Raw genomic sequence first — 19,627 nt, forward strand, 5'->3', positions numbered from 1 at the left:
ATAATAGTACAAAATTTTGAAGATGAAGAATCCAACCCGTCAAAAGTTACCTAACTCAGACTAACCCGAACTCAACTTGATTTTATAAGCTCAATCACAAATTGAGTTTAGGTTGAGGGTTCTACAACTTGATTTTAAGAATGGACGTTTTCTGTATTCCCAAAATTTAAAATCCAAATCCAATGATAAAAAAGTCTTTATTTTTTTCAACTTACTAAAATTTTGGCTTGACATCCATGTGGTACTTGTTCACATTTTTAAATGCCATATGATGTGTTATCCATACACATAGGTGGTCCTTTGATTGATCATATCAATAGGTAGTGGTTAACAATGATGATTATAGCCAATTGATGATAATTTCACTACGTGAAAAAAGGGATAAATTCAACGGATCTCGATTTTTTCATGTAGTGTTTAAAAGAGTCTGGTTGAATTTACCCTTTTTTCACAATGTTTATTTTTTTATCCTCTAGGCTATCAAGGGATCTGGTTAGCGAGGTGAAAGGTGGGTTTCATAGTTTTTGAAACCAAGGCCATGTATCAACACTCCACAAGGTGGCTTTGTTACGGAAGCTTTTATGAGAAATCTTAGTTTTTACTCCATGCAATTCAAGGGTATGCCCTCTGTGGTTCTTGTATAATCAATTTTTTTTTTCTTTTGTGTATAAAACCCTTAACTCTTGTGTACATTAGAGTTTATGCATGTGCATCCTTTTTTGGAGTTAAACCGTAGAAAAGAAAAGATAATAAAGTTAGAGAGGCATTAACATGAAAAGGGGTGAGAATTATTAGAAAGAGAGAGATTGAAGAGGAAAGACGATATCAAAAGTTGAACAGATATTCTTAGAAAGAGGGGGAAGAGATAAGACAATAATGATAAAAATTGTCATTGATGTTTGTGGTGTGATTAAATCCCAACCCGCCTTTATTGGGGGAGGATAAAGATTGAGACAAAACGAGAGGACAACCATCCTATTTTGTTATACACTAGAGTTTGCTCATGCCTATAGACAAGTATCATCTTTGAGGTTAAGGAGATAGAAGAGGAAAGACGATAAAAGTGGAAGGGTATTATTGGAAATGAGGAGAGAAAAAGAAATATAATAAAATTTGAGGGGTATTCTTGAAAATAAGGAGAAGATAAAAAAGAAATAAAGTTGAAAATTATCCTCCAAATGCGTGGGAGATTGAATTTGAATCCCTCTTTGTGGAATAATAAACATTGGGAAGACAATTGTTATGTTTTATTATGAATAATGATTTTCTAACTAGAAAGTCTTCACTTAGTCAGTACTCAGCTGACGTATTACGGACATGGAACCATAAATCTATTACCTCGGGATACACAAATGTAAATCCCCATAAAAGATATGCATGTGTGTATCTCAGGGAAATAGATCTATAGTTCAATGTCCGTAACACGTCAACTGAGTATTGACCGAGTGAAGACTTTCTAGTTAGAATATCAACACTCTTTTATCATATAGATGTGTCTGGGTCAGGTTTCGTTCGCTCAAGAAAGATGACTCAATAAGGATAAAAAAAAGATCATACAAGTAATTATGTAATTGAATAAATACCCTAACTATATGATCTAATCCTATAATAACGATTCAATTTATCAAAGTACACCATACCACCATAGAAACTCTAATGCATGTAAGCACAACCTCTTCCAATGCTTTAGACTCTGCTACATTATTTGACATATATTGTTCCAACGCAATACTGAAAGCAGCGAAGATGTTGGCACTAGAAGCCCTAGATACCCTTTCCACTTGGCCAAAATTTCCCAAACTGGAACCATCAATAATATATATTTTCAACCACCCCTCTTTTTCCCTTGCCCAAATAGAACTTATTTCAGGCATCCTGTTGATCTAACTTGGATTTCAAAATCTTCCAAATGTTCTATTACATTTCCATTCAATCGAAGCTTTTGTATTTTGGATACCATCTATCTCCTTCAATTAGGCACAATTTTATTAGGACTTTACTTTCCAATTAGGACTAATATTATTTTCTAGCTTTTTGATTAGGATTGTTATTGCTTTCCAATATGGATTTTGTTGTTCATAGGACTTAGTTTTCAATTAGGATGTTTCTTTGAGGGATTTTTCCTCATTAGATATGTTCTTCTTGAGATTATATATTGATGTAACCTTGGGTTCTAGGAATTCAAGAATAATTTTGATAAATAAAATTTATTTGAGGAGGATGACACCCGTATTGTGTGATCAATTTGTTTTCTTTGCTTATTCTATCTTTGAACCATGCAAATTGGTATCAGAGCATCAATCTTATGGCCCCCAAAGTAATAATAATAATAATAAAAAGAAAAAAAAAAAAAACAGAACAAAACAAATGCACAACCAAATCAAGGGCATGAACATTTTTCCATGGAATGGGATTTGCAGCAACACAAGGACTTAGTTCAGTTTAAAGAATGCGAGAATCTCTTGTGGCAATGGCTAAGAAATAAGATGAATTTCAGTATCTAGGCATGGAGGAATTACAACAGCTGCGACCAAATTCAAAAATAGGATTCCCAAAGAGGCTTCTCATTCTCGGGCTCCAACAAACCTTGATTTTATGAAATTTGATAGTTCTAACCCACTTGATTAGATATCAAGTGTCGAGCAATTCTTCCGTTACCATCATATACACCTGACCAAAAAGTTGAGATTACATCCTTCCATTTGGAAGGCAATGAAACTGCCTGGTTTGATTGGCATGAAAAACAATACCATATTATTACTTGAGACGAGTTTGTTGATGCAGTTATAACTTATTTCAGTTTTCCGTTCATAAATACTTCTATGGCTCTCTTTCTAAACTACAACGGGTTAGAGAAATGGATGCAATCATATTATAACGCATAAGATACATTTTATCATTATCAATGTATCTCATCACAAAAGGAAAGTAGTGATGGAGAATATATATATAGAAATATCAATAAATTAGAATAATTATATTAGATTAATTTCCTTATCTTGGTTGATGTAATCTCTATAAATATCCTATTGGATTTATGTAATTAATCATCTAAAAATTCTTAGTAAAATTTAGTTTACAGATTGACCAAATCCATAAGTGATTATCAAACTAGTTTTAAGTGTCATGTCGAACACATTATTGGATAGAAGAACAACTTAAGGGTTGTTTCCTCAATGATTTCAACGATGAAATTCAATATTAGTTAACCACATTTCAACAACCTAGCCACATTAATTGGCTATTTGGTCCAATTCTTGCCCTACCACCCCAACCACTTTTGCTACAGTCCCTACAACTAATTTGATTCATTCTACAGGGTCGATTTCCATTTATCGTTTGGTTCCATAAAAAATTGATAGAGGAGCACATGAACGATAATCTATGTTTTAATTGTGAGGAGATTTTCAAACATGGGCATAGGAGTAAATGTCCACTGTTTTTATTAATGCAAGCACTGAAATCATTCATACGATGAGCATCGGACAGTTGGCCTCCAAAATTTTCATTATGGAAGCTAATGACATTAAAATCGTGCATCGTGACAACCCATGGAATTGAACATTTACGGTACTCTTTATATGTATTCTTAAGTTCTCTTTTAACCCTTTAGCCAAACGCACTTGAACTTTATATCAAATTTTGAAACCGGACGGTTTAATAACAATTGAAGAAAATTAAACCTTATTGATAATTCTTGAATGATTATTAGATGAACTTGGTATTTGTAGATACTACATCAGTTAAAATATAGAAAGCAGCCTAATTTAAATATTCTAATTAATTACTAATAGTTTTCTAATGTAGAATGTTGATCCTAATTGATATTGCTCATGCCTTTTAATAGAATGCATATATATCATTCTCTAACAATACCAATTGTTGAAAATACTGATACCAGTGGTAGAAATGGTTTTGATACTAAATGTCGAGTCATACCATGAAAATCTGGAATACGAATTTCAATACAAATCCAGTAAAGGGCTATTTAACATACTATCATTAAAAATTATGTCCCTGTTTGACAACCCAAAGACTATGAGTCCCTATTTGACACCTCTCTATGATAAGTTTAGGGGATCAATTCAAAATCAATTGGCAATGAGTGGAGAAGCCTAGGAGCTTATAAGGAGAGAGACAAGGCAATGAGTATCGAATGTGAGGACTAAACTCAACACACCTCAACACGTGTGGTGGATTGGGCCAAAGCATGTGGAGATATGGACTGGGTGACATAGAGGAAAGAAAAGCTTGCTCTAATATCATGATAAGTTTGGGGTTCCAACTCAAAATCAATTGACAATGAGTGGAGAGGCCCATGAGCTTATAAAGAGAGAGACAAGGCAATAAATGTTGGAATAGGGACTAAACTCAACACTCTACATTAGAGAATGGAGAGAGAAGGAGACTTTAATGTCAATATTAACACTTTAAGACATAAATTGATGAGTCTACCATTCAAAAGGGATAGGAGCTCTAATTTACACATAGAATTTGAAATTTTAGTATGTAAACCAACTTGCCTACCAAAAACTTTGATAATTATTTGGAAAATTTCCTGAAACAAAAAATAAATAGAGCTTTAAATTTTAAAATATCAATTACATTTTCTATATTAACAATACTTTAACCTGAGCGAGTCGACTTTTAAAAACAATGGTATACTACCCATGTATATGCAAGCATGGATAATTGGTTACATATTATACATGCATCCTAGCATAGATTGATAGTATTTATGACAAAATAGAGCTTCTGATAAGCATGCAAGAATATCATGTTAGGATATTATTAGAAAGTTGCTATTGCCACACCAACTTTTACTAATGCCACACCACTGCATGCAATTCTTTGGTGATTTAGAATTGGTGTGGCATTAGTAAAAGTTGGTGCGACAATAGCAGTTCTCTATTTCTATTTTTATTTTTATGGGTAAGGATATTAACTTTCATATGTGAAGGATGTTCATTTTCACCAGAGCCACAACTATTACATAAATGACTCCATTTAATTTGTTCATTTCATAGCCACAAAAGTTTGGATCTTAGCTGAAAAATAAGAAAAATAAAGAAGAATAGCAGAGCAGAGAACATTCTCTTGGATCTTCCATTCTTGATGTTCTCCTTTCCGTCTTTTTCTCTTTCTTCTTTTGTGTGGACATTTCAGTAACCTTTTTGAATAGAGTGGAAAAATCTAGGTGATCTTCTTGTAAAATTTGGGGACCAGTGTTGATGCTCCTTCCCAACTTATGTAGCCCCCTTATACTTAATAAAATAAAATAAAAACTACATTGATTTTTTGGTGGAATAGGTTTCAAGGAGGGACCACAGTGTTTTAGAGATTAAGAGACAAATGACTTTGCTCTTGCATGAAAATTTTGGGCACAATGTGAAAAAAGCTCATATTCAATGGCTCAAGGTCTTTGAATTTCATAAAATTTGATGGACTATGACTTCAAATTTTTTCTTTTGACGGGTCAAAACCATCAAATTAATGGAGGATGGAAGAAATTCAACGACTCTAAGCCATTGAATCTTTGGAACATCACAAATTACGAAGATCCTAGGTCATCAATTTCTAAAATTCATGAGCCTTGGCCGTAGTAATTTTCCAGTTTTCACATGATGAGGTAAATCAGAAAAGGTGAGATTAAAAGAGAAAGAAGGTTTGATGTGAACTAATTTTAAGGGTTTAACTCTCACTAGGATTGGACAAAAAATTGAGATGTTTTTTTTTTTTTTAAATTGATATTTTTGTAATTAGTTTAAAGGTTATTATGGATGGCTATAATTAAGGACTAATTTTAAGGGTTTATTGTTATGTTCAGAAATACTTGTTGGATATGATTTGTTCAGGGAATCCAATGGTCTATGTTGCCCTAGGTTTTTACTCTTTGTATCTACAGAGAAATCCATAGAATAGAGCTCTAACTACTCTGAGTTGTAGAGTATTTTACTATTAGTGAGAAGTGAGAGAGTTCTCATATGAGAGTTTTGAGCCAACTTAGATGAGTTTAAAACTCAAAAAATACTCCTTAAAAGTGGTCCAAGTTTGAAAACTGAAAGCTTTATAAGTAGATTGTGTAGATAAAGCAATTAAGGACACCCTATCAAGTTTCACCTACAAAAGAAGGTATTGTTCCTGTATATACCTCTGCTTTTTAGGGAATATCCATGTTTCTGAATCTAATAAATACCAGTCTTTGAGGCCATTATCCCATAACTTAATTTCAAAGACTTCAGCTGCATTACGGGGCAAACTCTTCTTATGGCAGTCGGCCACTACAACACGAGCGGGCACGGAGCCGTGCCGTGCCGTGCCGTGCGCTTTTAATTTGTTGTCAAAGTAAGCTCACTGCCAAAGAAGATTTGCCCGGCAATTCTTCTGTAGTATATAAATGCTAGCCTCTTCACCTAAAAGAAAGACAGTGGGTTGGTCTGTTAGGGTTTGCATTGTGATTCTGCTTCCAGAATTCACACAAGTAAAAACGTTGGAACCAGAAGCAAAGTAAAAGTGGTTGCAAAATTACCTTCATTCCGTGGGAGGTAATCCTTCTGGACATATTGATCATTAATTTTTTCACGTAAAATTTATTTTCTTTCAGATTCTTACAAATGCTGAAGCTCAAAACGGGTATAAGTAGCTTCTTGTTTTTGGCTATTTTTTATTTTCCTTTAAATGTTTGTGTACACACCGATTGGATAAATATTTGAACTGATTTTGAGCATAAACATGTGAGAGGATATTCCCTAGGGATTTCCAAATTAAGGTAACAAATCTGCAGGAAACATGTACTATCCCTAGGAAACCGATGTTTTTCCACCCATCTCAACTATACATCTGAAGTTGTGTGTCAAATGCAGTTTCAGGTTAGAAAAGTCGGATGAACTGCCAAATGTTTTCTTAAAGAGTCGTGATAATCTGACTTAGGCACATGACAGACTCAATCGACTTACCTGACGTGACAGGTTCGGAAATTGTAAATCTGCTCTCCTCATGATATAAAACTGGAACCGGAACCGTATTTCTGTGTCCCGAGAGCACATCTACGGTTCCTAATCCTGTCACGTCAGGTAAGCCGATTGAATTGCGGCGAGTCTCAAAAATATCCCCCACTTCAAAAAAGGAGGCCAAAGCCTCTCTCTCTCTCCTCCCATTTTTTTCAAAGTGTCTCTTCTACATCAAAACAAGAAAAAGCATGGGAGAGAGGTAGAGGGTGGAGGGCGGCAGTGGTGGTGATGAAGGAAGAGGAGTGAGGAGATAGTAGCAGTAACCATGGTGGTGGTGGAGAAGAAGAAGAGAAGGGGAACCGGTTTGAGAAGTGTGTGCGTGTTTCTGTTGTAATTTCTCATTAGATATTGTAAGATCTATACATATTTCTCATAAACCAAGAGAAAGTCCTTATAAGTCATAAATGCGGCCATTCATTTGGAATGGCGCTCCTTCCGCCTAGGCTTGAATTCGCACTTATAAAGGCCATGATCAAATAAATCCAATTGATCCATATTATGTAATGGGCCCATAAACCAATAATCAAGTTAGCCCATGATTGAGTCTGAAACCAACGAAAATTAGTTGGCCCAAAAATCAAATAACTTTACTATTAATTATGTAATATCCATTAAGTTAAAGATATAATTAAAAAATTACTTTATCATAAGTTTATAAAAAGAATTGTAATAATCTGACTTACCCATGTGGCATACTCAATCGACACCTTGACATGACAAGTTCGAGAATCATAGATATGCTCTCCTTAGGATACAGAACTACGATTCCCCATAAAAAAATATAGTTTTGTATCCCGATGAGAGCAGATCTATGATTCCCAAGCCTGTCACTTCAGGGGTGTCAATTGAGTATGCCATATGACTAAGTAAGATTATCACGACTCTTGTAAATACCCAATTCTAGGTCATTTGAGAGATCACTAGATCATTTCCTTCAAGAAAATTTGGATTCCAATTTTTAGAGAAGATCAAGCTCACAAGCTTTTCTCTAAAGATAAAAAATCATTCAGAGAAGATTAGGCCTAAAAGTCATTCTCCATAATTAAAGTACCCTTACAATAGTTGATTAAGGGTAAAGTTCGAAGAGAATAAATCTACAACAAACTTCTATAAATCCCCAAGAGAAGATCAAGCCTAAAAGCTCTTCTGTATAAAACTCGAATTTTTTCTCAATCAATACGAAGTTAGGAGAAAAGAAAATCAACAACAAGCATCTTCAAAGTCTGATCAAGCATCCAAGCTCTTTTTCAAAAGTCAATAAATCATTCTTAGTTAATCAAGCACGAAGCCTAGGCTAGAAGAATGTTACTCGACACCATTATCTAGTATTGCCTGTTCATCAAAGAAAAACACTCCATTTAGTGAGTATATTAAGATTGCATCACTATTGATTAATAAAGTCATTTGTCATTGTATTTATGTATCTCAAAGTAAAAATTTGTTATCAACAACCTTTAAAATTATATTCTAGGTTTTTTATTAAAATTACCAAAGTATCCTTATCTTCAATTTCTTGTGAGATTAAAAAAGTTTTTTTTTCTCAAAAAATCATTAATTTTGTATCCCCTAAAAGCTGATCATGTTGGACGGTCGAGATTACTCCTTCAATATCCTGCAGTGGTGAGATTTTTATTATTGGTTAAGGGCCATCAAATACATCAGTTAAAAGAAAATAAGTAAAACCCTTTTCTAGGAGGGCTTGTCCGAATAAATCCAAATGATGGCATTTCAATCTTTTTCAATATCTCATAGAAGACCGTGGTTAAGAGTCAAATCAACACTAATATAAACCAAAACCTTGAAGGGTACATCAAAATTACCCATTTTTTATTATCCATGCACTTTAGGAAGGTTAAGCTTGATTGTACTTATTGAGAAACTCGGCAACCAAGTTCACATTCGGTAATTATTTGGCCCGGTTCAATTCGACTAATTTTGACGAATTCATGGAAATTTTGATAAAAATCAAGAAAATCTGTGTGAATGTGCAAATGATATTTTTGGATTTCTTACCGAAACTTATCATCTTCAACCTCCTTAAAAATCTAATCTTATCTCTTAATGTTTGAATGTTGAAAATTTAATTTTGAGAGTGAAGCTGTGAAGGATAAAAGGTGCTATCATATTTGGTAGTCAATTGATAAATTGTTGATTAATTTGTTGATTTGACAATTTAATGGACTAATCCCTCATTCGGATAATTTTATGAATTTTGAAAAAATTAGAAGAATTTGTTACTATGGTGATGCTCCTGGATTTCTTTCTTTAATTGATTAGATTCAGCATCACTATGGCTTGGCTATTGATGCCAGTGGACGTGTGTGGGCACGCGCACACACACATCCTTGTGTATTGATAGCTAATTCTCAGTTTCATTTTAGCCTTTAAGGGGGCAAGACGACACAATGTGAAAAAAAATCTATATTTGATGTTCAAGACCGTCGAATTTCATAAAATTTGATAGACCAAGACGTTAAATTTTTCATTGCCAATTTTTTTTTTTTTTTTTTGACAAATCAAAATCATTAAATTAATAGAGAATGAGAGAAATTCGATGGCTCTAAGCCGTCGAATTGGGGATCATTAAAATTTTCAATGGTCATAGACCATAGACCGTCCAAATTCACTTTCTAAAATTTATGGGTTTTGTTCTGTTGAATCTTTTTGTCAAAAATTTCAATTTTCACATAATGTAAGGCTTCACTTGTCCATTTCAAAACAATCCCTTCATTTTCAGATCTGCATTTATCCCTGCCACAGAAAAAAATAAAAATAAAAAATCTTTCATTAAATATTGAAACAATAAATGATGATGGGGGCAAGTATAGTCGTTCAAGAGAGATGTCAAAAAGTGAAGCAAGGGTATTCCTCTAATGGTAAGGACATTGAATCCAGTGAGAGGTTCCATGTAATTGACCTAAGTTTTTTATCTTTCTTTTAGATCATTCCAATGTACGGTTTGATTTTTTAGTTTTCATGATTCAATGAATAAGGGAAATCGGGGCATGAAGCACCCATGTAATTGTTAGATTATATTATTTTTATTTATTTTACTTATTTTCTATTATTAGTAGGTATCCTATTGTTGGTAGATTTCCTATTTTCTATGTTTCTTATATATAGCTCAATTTTTATGTAATATAACACTAAGTGATTATTGGAATAAAAAACCCTAACTTCTCTTGGTTTTCATAGTAATGTAATCTCCAATTTACATGACGTCTTCAATACGATTCCCTTAATAAGATGAATTGGAAATAGGGAAAGGAGATCACAACAACTCAACCTCAATTTCACCAAGTAGATGCCTTTGATCTCGAATTATTGTGGTTAGTCCGCAAAACAACTTAGATCAAACTGCATAGTTACCTAATAATCAAATGCCCCCAACCCCAACGTGTAAATGAAAGAAGATATATAACATATGTGAAGTACTCCTCGAAGTGGCGTAAAAAGCATCAATGATTGTCGTGTGATCCCAAAATTTGGCAACTATCGTTCACCTCACCCCATCCAATGACAATAGAAGGACATCTAGAAAATATTAAGGTTGCCGTTGGCCAATTATTCTCTCTAACCTAAGTTAGTAGTCTTTGGGAAAAAAAAAAGTTCAATATACATCGAAGTGTAATATGTAGACACTCCACTTATATGAATAAAATAATGGAAAATGCTAAAGTATCATTGAAATTGACATCATTTCATGCATTGTTGACGTGGATGTGTGTACATAACCATAGATGCTTTTCATCAAGATAAAGGGAGAAGCAATTATGGGTCTGTGCACATCAATGCGTGAGACGATATCAATTTCAATGTCACTCCAACAACTCTCTAAAGCAATTGGAAAATTAGTTGGAAAAACCTCGTAACTTGCACTAGATTTTCTTTTTTTACTAAGCAAGTATGAGGATTTATAAATAAAAAGAAAAAAAATACTTAAAAGGACCTTGGCAGAGGGATTTCTTACTAATTAGTCCTTGAGGTTTAGGACTTCTCTTAATAGTCCACTTAATAAAATATCGATTTTTTTTTTATCAATTCTCCACATTTCTCACTATTGAAACACTGAATGTACTCTAACCATTTGAACTCATCATTTTTATCTAAAGAGTTGGATTATTGTCATCCCAATCGAGTTTCGGAGACTCTATTCCGACATAAAGCATTTGAGATGGAAGAAAAAGTCATTTTCAAGTATTTTGAAATGCACGTAAAAAGTTAGGGTTTTTTCCCCCACATTTTTTTACTTCATTTTTGAATGAAAACCAATCAAGGATGGTTCTTTTGGTTTGAAATCATTTAGACAAGTCGTTATATCAACTTTTTAGTTAACCTTTCCATGTATCTTAGTTGGAAAAACTCAAAAAATGAAAATGAGTGGGTTTTTACTAATGTTGAGTTCACCAATTTTTATTGTCAAGTTCAGCATTTTTAAAAAATTGTTGAATTCAACAATAAAAAGTGGTGAGCTCGACAATAAAAATGTTGGACCTTGGCAATAAATAAAAAGTAGTGAGCTCTATAAGAATAAAGGACCATTAAGAAATAAAAAGTTTACTAAATAGACTATCAAGCTATCGCCCAAACTTCAAAGACTATTTAGAAAGAAATCCCTCCATCAAGGTCCTTTAAGTAATTTTTTGAACAAAAAATATAATGGGGAGCGTACCCCGGATTAGATGAGGACAATACTACGCAGACTCGATAAGTATAAGGGACCGTTAAGAAATAAAAAGTTTACTAAATGGACTATCAAGCTACCACCCAAGCTTCAAAGATTATTTAGAAAGAAATCCTCCATTAATGTCCTTTAAGTAATTTTTTGAACAAAAAATATAATGGGGAGCTTACCCCGGATTAGATAAGGACAATACCACGCAGACTCACCATATCACCCGCCAAAGTTGCCTTCACAGCACTAGGGAGCTCATCTCGACCGTTGAAAGTCTGGGACAAACTTGAACATGAAGCATGCAAGGTAAGGGAATCAACCAATGAATTGCTTTCTTTCAATATTTAAAAAAATTATCAAGATGTATTCTTCAAACCTTTCATAATTAATTACTCTATCCCACTTAGTGACCATTCAAGGGAATTTTCCACCTTTCAACACATTAACAAGCAGCATCAAGTCAGATTCAATTAGAAAATTACGCCCATTCAAGCTAAATAAAGAAGCTAGAGCTTGTAATTCAGCCACGTTATTAGAGACATATACAAAACTTAAACTAGCTGCCCAAATCATTTTTTATAAGTCAACCTCCTCCTGATAGTCCTAGATTTTGAATCCTCGATCCATCAAGTAATGAAAATCGATGTCGCACTTGATCCACCCCCATGAGCTTGAATTAACAAATGGGATAATATTGCACTAGGTATTATACGGATATTTACCCACAAGTACACCTCCTAATTTATTCCTATGTTTTTGAAAAGAATAATGCTGAAGTGAACCTCAAGGAGGTGGCTCAATGGCAATTTTGGATCCAATAAGTGGTGAGAGTTCGTAGGTTAATATTTCCTAAGGGCTACCTGTGAGGATGCTCCCTCACTTACCTGGTGTGTGTAATGTGTGCATGTTGCATGTGCTTGGGGCGGGGGGAGGACTCATATGCCTTGGCTCCGGCCCTGGCTCATCCGGTCCCCCTAGTTGGTGGTAAGTCTTAACACCTTCGTTATAATAAAAGAAAAAAAAAACATTTAAGTGACCTCAAAAATTGACCCCATTTCCACTTCCTTGACATAGATGCATGTAAGAACCATATATTTTTGAATTGTGATAATTTGACTATCTCACGTGACAAATTCAATTGATTACCTTACGTGACAAGTTCGAGAATCGTAGATCCATACTTCTTAGGATACACTGTTCCCTCAAGATATAATTTTTTATGAGAAAGTACAGTCATGTATCCCGAAGAGTACAAATATACAGTTCTCAAACTTATCACATCAAGATAGTCGATTGAGTTTATCACGTGAAATAGTCAGGTTATCACGATTCTATATTTTTACCTCAAGATGAGTGAAAAGCATCTATGTATCTCTAAGCACCTCCACATGAGGAAACTGCAAAATGAGGTCACTCCAGCACGATTCTTTTTAAAATCAAAGAAAAATATAACTTTATTGATTTTTGACGTAGGAGGATGCCAAGTGGTTGTTGGGACTAGACCCAATAATTGTTAAACTCTTATCTTTAATATTTCATCATTATCCCATAACTCGTTGACAAATTCAATTTATATTTGCAAATATAAAACTCGTTCAAAATTCAATCCACGCCCTTTGAAATAAAACCCTAGCTACAAAGAAGATTAAAAAGATTGATGAGATCATCAAAAATAAAATAAAATAAAAAAACATGAAACTCAACCCTCTCTTTTCCTTCATTGAAGGGAGAATCCATGTGAAGCCAAAGAACCTCCAAGAGGGTCGCTTTCAAATGTAATAAATTAAGTTGAGAAGATTATATAGTATTCGGCTATTTGCTTGCACGTCCTCTATAAACTATACAACTGCCCATCTGTCAACTTGACCTCCCAATACTTTAAAATTTAAAAGTCTATTAAAAACCTCTTACATTGCACCTGTTTTTTCCTCCAATTCAATTCATCAACTCTCTCTCTCTCTCTCTCTCTGAGGCAGAAAAAACCTATCAAATGGTTTAATGTTTGATCAAGAACCATTATCATCAAACAATCAACGGTTCAGATTGATGCATCTCAACTTTAATTCAACATGGAAGGTAGATTCAAATTCAACAACCCTTTTGTAAGAGAGCAAGATGAAGATGTCAGAATGATACCGGAGAACTGTGATTCTCCGCCTAATTCCGGCATGATCAACGATAGAAAGAAGATTACCACATCGTCTCCGAAAAAAAGGTTGGTATTTAGTGTGTCAGATTCCGGTGAGAAAATATATATATATTTTTTAAATAATAATTAGATTTATGGAAGATGGGTTTTGATCCACTAGGCGCGCTGCACAGAAGAGAGTGGTATCCATACCGATCGGGGACGTTTCTCGTGTAAAGGGCGAGGGAGCTCCACCGTCAGATTCTTGGGCTTGGAGGAAGTATGGGCAGAAGCCAATCAAGGGATCTCCTTATCCCAGGTGAGTTTCCTCTAAAGCATTATAGTACATATTTCTTACAGATCAGTACCACTCTTCTAGGGATTTGTACCTTTTTTCTTCGGATCAAGTACCTTGGAATCCCTAAGAACAATCTCCCATTTGTTTCTTTCTACATAAAGTAACTTTTCTAAGATCAGTTCTCCATCAAACATACGGCTGAGATGAGAGGAAAAAAACTCAGACGATCAGTATTAGTGTTCTAAGGACAGTTCAAATATTTCTAGGGATTCGCAGGAGGGAATCTTTAAGGATACTCTCCCATCTTAACCGTTGGTTTGACAGAGACGTTCAAACGTCGTAGGAGCTAGTGCTCTCCTTTATCATGAATTTCTGTGCATTTTAGACGAAGACTATTCGTTACACTAACTTGCGCCAATTAATTAGCGTGGCCGCCTGGTTTTTAGTCCACGGAAACAAGTGGAGGAGCTGGGGAGAGGCGTATTTTAGCTTAATAGATTGATTTTGCTATAATGCGCTAGATAATTAATCTTTCTTCAATGATTTATGTGTCAAATTCTGATTAGTCTTTTTTTCTCTATCTTATCTGTCTATTATTTTAAATTTTTTGCGCAGAGGTTATTATCGATGTAGTAGTTCGAAAGGCTGTCCAGCAAGAAAACAAGTAGAGAGGAGCCGAGTGGACCCCACCATGCTCGTGATAACGTACGCCTGTGAGCACAATCACCCCTGGCCGGCCTCCAAAAACTCTAATACAACCACCACCACCACCACCACTACCAATGACAACAAATCCCGGTCTGAAGAACCACCGGGTTTCTCGAACCAAAAAGAAACCGAAACCGAACCGGACCACAAATTCGCCGATCTTGGTGACGAGTCTCTAATCACAACAGACGATTTCGGTTGGTTTTCCTACGTGGCATCCACAACTCCCACAATGCTCGAGAGCCCAATTTGCTCGGGAAACATCAACGAAGGTGCTGACGTGGCGATGATCTTTCCAATGGGAGAAGAAGACGAGTCGTTGTTCGCCGATTTGGGCGAGTTACCAGAATGTTCTGTGGTTTTTCAAAGAGGGTTTATGGAACAGGAGGAGCGGCGCACGCGGTGCAGTTTAAGGGAGGCTTCATGGTGCCAGAGCACAGGATGATAACGTGCCGCCCCTGGTTTCTACGAAAGCGGGAATATTATAATTAACGGAGTGCGTAACTGCGTATCGTGCGCTACAAGATAGAAGAATTTTCAAAAAAAGGAGAAATATTAAATTGTTATTATTTTTTTTTTTTCTATCTTCTTCTGTGCCTTGGATTTAGTGTAAATTAATAAAGTTTTCAGAAATAAAAAAGAGAGAGTATTGAATGGTGGCGACTGGCGATTCTCCGAATTCCGTCTAGATCTCTTTGTTGTTTGCTTTCACATTTGTCTTTTTTTCGAGGGTTCCAACAATAAGTGCTTCCATTGGATCGGATCCGATCGGGTCAATCCGTTAAAGATCAAATTTTACATATTTCTGGACCGGATCTGGATCAACCATATTTTTACCTATGTTGCTTTGAGGTTTGTTGGTTCCAATTAAAAGTAGAAATTGACTGATTTTAAATATAGGAAAAAAAAAAAATCAAGAGTTGAAGATGACCGGTGTCAAGGGAAAAATCTTAGGAATTTTGCTATGGATCATTTTATTATTCTTTCATTAAAGACCTGAGTTCGAGGGCATTAAATCAATTTGAATTTTGAAGAAAATGTGAATTTGATATAGTTATCAGTTGAATCAAATAGGATATCTAAAAAAATAATGGGATACAAATTCAAATGTTGATTTACAGGGGTGGATATAAAGTAGGGCTCTGAGGGTACTTGCCCCCCCCACCCCCAAAGAGTTTTCAAATTTTATGAATGAATATGCTATTACGACAGATTTTAATGGTAGATAAAGAAATCTGTCACTATTGCCCCCACAATTTTTTTCTACTCTTAGTTGTCTTCACTATTATTTTTTTCACTCTTAATAGTCCCCACAAAATTTTGTCTACTCTTGGCTGCCCCCCACATGAGTAAAATCATGATTCCGCCCTGTTGACTTAGGGTATCCTATCGGATTCAAAACAACAATGTTTTTTTTCAAATTCGAATTCAGATATAAACATCGTAAAAAGCATTTTGGAAAAAAGATTTATTTGAAGGACCTTTTCGATACAAAATATAATTTTTCAAGGTGTATTTATTGCTCTTTAACGTGTGCCCTAAGTAATAGAATAAATTTTTGAGGTGAATTTAATACATCTTAATATCCAATGATGGGATAATTAATCACCACCAAACTAGGGTTGCAACTTGGTGGGGTTGGCTCAACCCAAATGATGGGCAAACTTGGCCTGGTAATGTAGAACATAAGTTAAGCTCAGGTTAAAATAACTCAACTTGACCTTGGCTTAGGTCGAACGCGAGTTGAGAGCTTGGGCAGCCCAACTCAACCCGAATATAAGGTTATACAATAATATATAAACATGCCCACGCCACCCAAAACTACCTAATTTGGACTAGCCCGAACTCAATATCAGGTTCAGAAGCTAAAGCACAGGTTGAGTTTGGGTTAATGAGCTCGGGCCCTCTTGATACTCGAGTTCAAAGCTTTGTCACTTGAGTTGAAAAAAAAAATTCTCATTTTAATCCAAAACAAAATGGTGAATGAACACCATGTCGATCCTCATTTGGGCCATGAGTTCATGATCTAGATTATGTTTGAATCAGAAAATTAGAAGAAAAAAAAAATGTTCATATCTAAGACTTTGAAAATGTATGGCAATTAAACTTTTCAATCTAAATTCAGCGGTGATTTTTTTGTGCATAGGTGTACCATTCAATTTGTCACTGAGATCAGATTGTTGGGGACAATGGGAATTATTTTTCTTTTCGTTGTTAGAGACACAGAAACGTAAACATTTCTTAAATTATTTTTTCTGGGTTAACTTACATTTTGGATTGGTTTGGGGGTAATATAGCTCCAGTATGGCTAGTTAGATGGTAAATCCAAGGATCATTCAATAGTGTTTAGAGAGCACGTTCTAACAATTCTCGAGATTCCAATGCTAATTTTAGGATGATTTATAATTATTTGAGACCTCCTATGTTTTCTAACTTTTGACATGCCCCTTGACCTCGTTTTACTCTAAAGTACTTCAATAAAATTACATAAATGTACTCATCTTCAACATCTAACCAAAAACCTCTGATTTTTCTCTATAAACCAAATTATTTTCAAGTTCTTTAATATTTTTTTATATTTGAGTATCCCAATAAACAATAGACTTGAGCTTTGCCCACTTCATAAATCATGGTCTTGTCCAAAGACTTGTCTTGGAGCACGTGCAATGCTCATACATCACATACACCAAGTAAGTGAGGGTGTGCTCTTACAGGTGGCTCTTGAGGAATTAATGCTCATATTAGGTATCGAATTCACGACCTACGAGTATCAATCGCTTGTCGGATTATTTTTATATTCTTTAGTGAATTTCAACCTCTGGTAGAATTCTGATTATTTTCTATCAAAAATCTATATTATTCAACTTTCCCAAAAACACCATAATCTTAATAATGAAAATGAGGTTAAAAAAAATTATGCTAGATATCCCCGATGATGGATTTTAGTCAGAAAAATCAAGAGGAGAGCATTAGGACATTTCACATTAGTCTCTCAAAGAAGATCTAGGTCAAGGCGTGGTATGTCTTAAGCTTCGCTTGAAAACGTGGAGGGCTCAAGTCTAAATTGGACTTTTCTAAATCTCAACCAATTGTTTAACACTCAGCGTCAAACATCATTTGAGGGGAAAACTTGGTGTGCTGTTCCTCTCACGTGTTACATGTGCTTGTCAAAGGTCTTGACGTAGAGATATTGGGTGGGTAAAACGTCAACATTTCGGCGACTTTTAGCCTTTTCCATTCCCATCTAAATCAATATAAATAAAAAGGGAAATTATCTGATGTTTCGGTAGCTATTTTATTAAGTTATTTTGCCGACTTCAAGAGCTGGATTCTTTTAATCAGGGGTACTGAAACATGATGTTGACTTTGTGTCAATCTCCTCCCATATGTAAAAAGAATAATGCTGCAGTGACCTCAAGATTGACCTCATATCACACTTTTTTAATGTAGAAGAGTGTAAGAATCATAGATGCTTTTCATCGAGATACAAACAAAAAGCATATGTGGTTTTGTGTGGACCTCCACATTAGAGAAGTGTGAAATGAGGTCAATCCTAAATCCCTCTTCCTTGGTCATCTTCTTGAGAGGTGTTGCTTGGACTTGTGAAAGTGTGCAGTGGCACTCAAGAAAACATTGTGACAATCAAGTTAGTCTTGAATTTGATAGAACATCTTATTAAAAAGAGTAGATTGGATATCTTTACCTTTAAATTGTTATTCCTTTATAATCTTGAAAATCTCACATAATGTTAGTTAGAATATTAATATGGTGATTTGGACTTAACCTAGTCAAGGGTGGTTTAAGCTTGATATTGATGACTATTGTATGAGAAATCCAAGTTCCTCGTGTGGAAGGCATGGTCGATGCGTTGCTTTTGGCCTACAATAGATCCCTGTAGTGTATAAGAGGATTGGTTAAAATTAATTGAAATATCTTTGCCAATCATATGAAAGGAAGTCAGTTTTCTTGTGCCATGAAAAATGACAAAATTTTTATAAAACTACCCTTGCATGCTTGACATGGCACGCACTAAAGAGTTTGATAAAAAAAAATCACTCGTAGAAAACTTGATTTTGAAAAGTAATAAGCAATAAATGTGAGACAAGATTGAGGGATCGTTAAAAATTAAAAAAATTTACTAAATAGACTATCAAGTTACCACCCAAAGCTTAGGGACTATTTAGAAAGAAATCCCTCCACCTGAGCTAGGATCCTGCAAGGATCGAGTTACTGAACTAAAAAAAAAAAAAATGATTTCATGGAATGATTTTGGTGATAACTAAGTCATTGGATCAAGACTTACCAACTTATCTAAGTTGGTACCTTCTTATAGCTATTAATCTTACAAACTGATAGGTATTACAAAACTCAAAGTCGCATATGTGGAGCAGTCTTAAATTTTTGCACTTAAAAGGGGAAGCATTCTAGTTAATGATATCTGAAACTTATTGGGATGTTTCAGTTTTAATTTTTATAGAGAATCATATTTATTTATCTATTAATCTTAAGCCCATTGGAAGAAAATATACAATCTTCTTATATGGGATATAAATTTGATTCTTAATTTAGCCGAAATCCGAACCAAAAAGAGCCTAAAAAATTGGGCTTGAAATCCGAAACTGAAGTCCAACTTGGATGATCCACTTATCCTTACAAACTAGACTCAAAAGGCCTTTCATCTAATTAAATTAAATTTTTTTCTTTTTGTTTCTTGGAAGGTGAGATAATAATATGCTATTTATCATTTGTTAGAAAATCACTCATCTATCTTTGCATTTAAAATGGTCTAGTGGGTTGGGTTCGGTCAG

The 19,627-nt window shown here is 34.7% G+C and overlaps 1 protein-coding gene across 1 annotated transcript; it reads left to right on the forward strand.

Moving 5' to 3' along the window:
- The first annotated feature begins 13,542 nt into the window (after positions 1-13,542).
- Positions 13,543-15,482, forward strand: LOC147390535 (putative WRKY transcription factor 65). The gene is made up of 3 exons (XM_086417065.1): positions 13,543-13,900; positions 13,995-14,132; positions 14,727-15,482. The coding sequence occupies exons 1-3, from the start codon at positions 13,755-13,757 to the stop codon at positions 15,262-15,264; spliced, it is 822 nt and encodes a 273-aa protein (XP_086273191.1). The 5' UTR covers positions 13,543-13,754; the 3' UTR covers positions 15,265-15,482.
- Positions 15,483-19,627: the final 4,145 nt, after the last annotated feature.

Source organism: Akebia trifoliata, chromosome 11, assembly GCF_017979445.1.
Source record: "Akebia trifoliata isolate Shusen 1 chromosome 11, ASM1797944v1, whole genome shotgun sequence".
Taxonomy (NCBI): Eukaryota; Viridiplantae; Streptophyta; class Magnoliopsida; order Ranunculales; family Lardizabalaceae; genus Akebia; species Akebia trifoliata.

Excerpts from the sequence above, each read along its gene's own strand:
- LOC147390535 (XM_086417065.1), top strand. The coding sequence starts at position 13,755 with ATGGAAGGTAGATTCAAATTCAACAACCCTTTTGTAAGAGAGCAAGAT. Across the intron at positions 13,901-13,994 it reads ACATCGTCTCCGAAAAAAAG|GCGCGCTGCACAGAAGAGAG; the intron begins GTTGGTATTTAG and ends TTGATCCACTAG. Across the intron at positions 14,133-14,726 it reads AAGGGATCTCCTTATCCCAG|AGGTTATTATCGATGTAGTA; the intron begins GTGAGTTTCCTC and ends TTTTTTGCGCAG.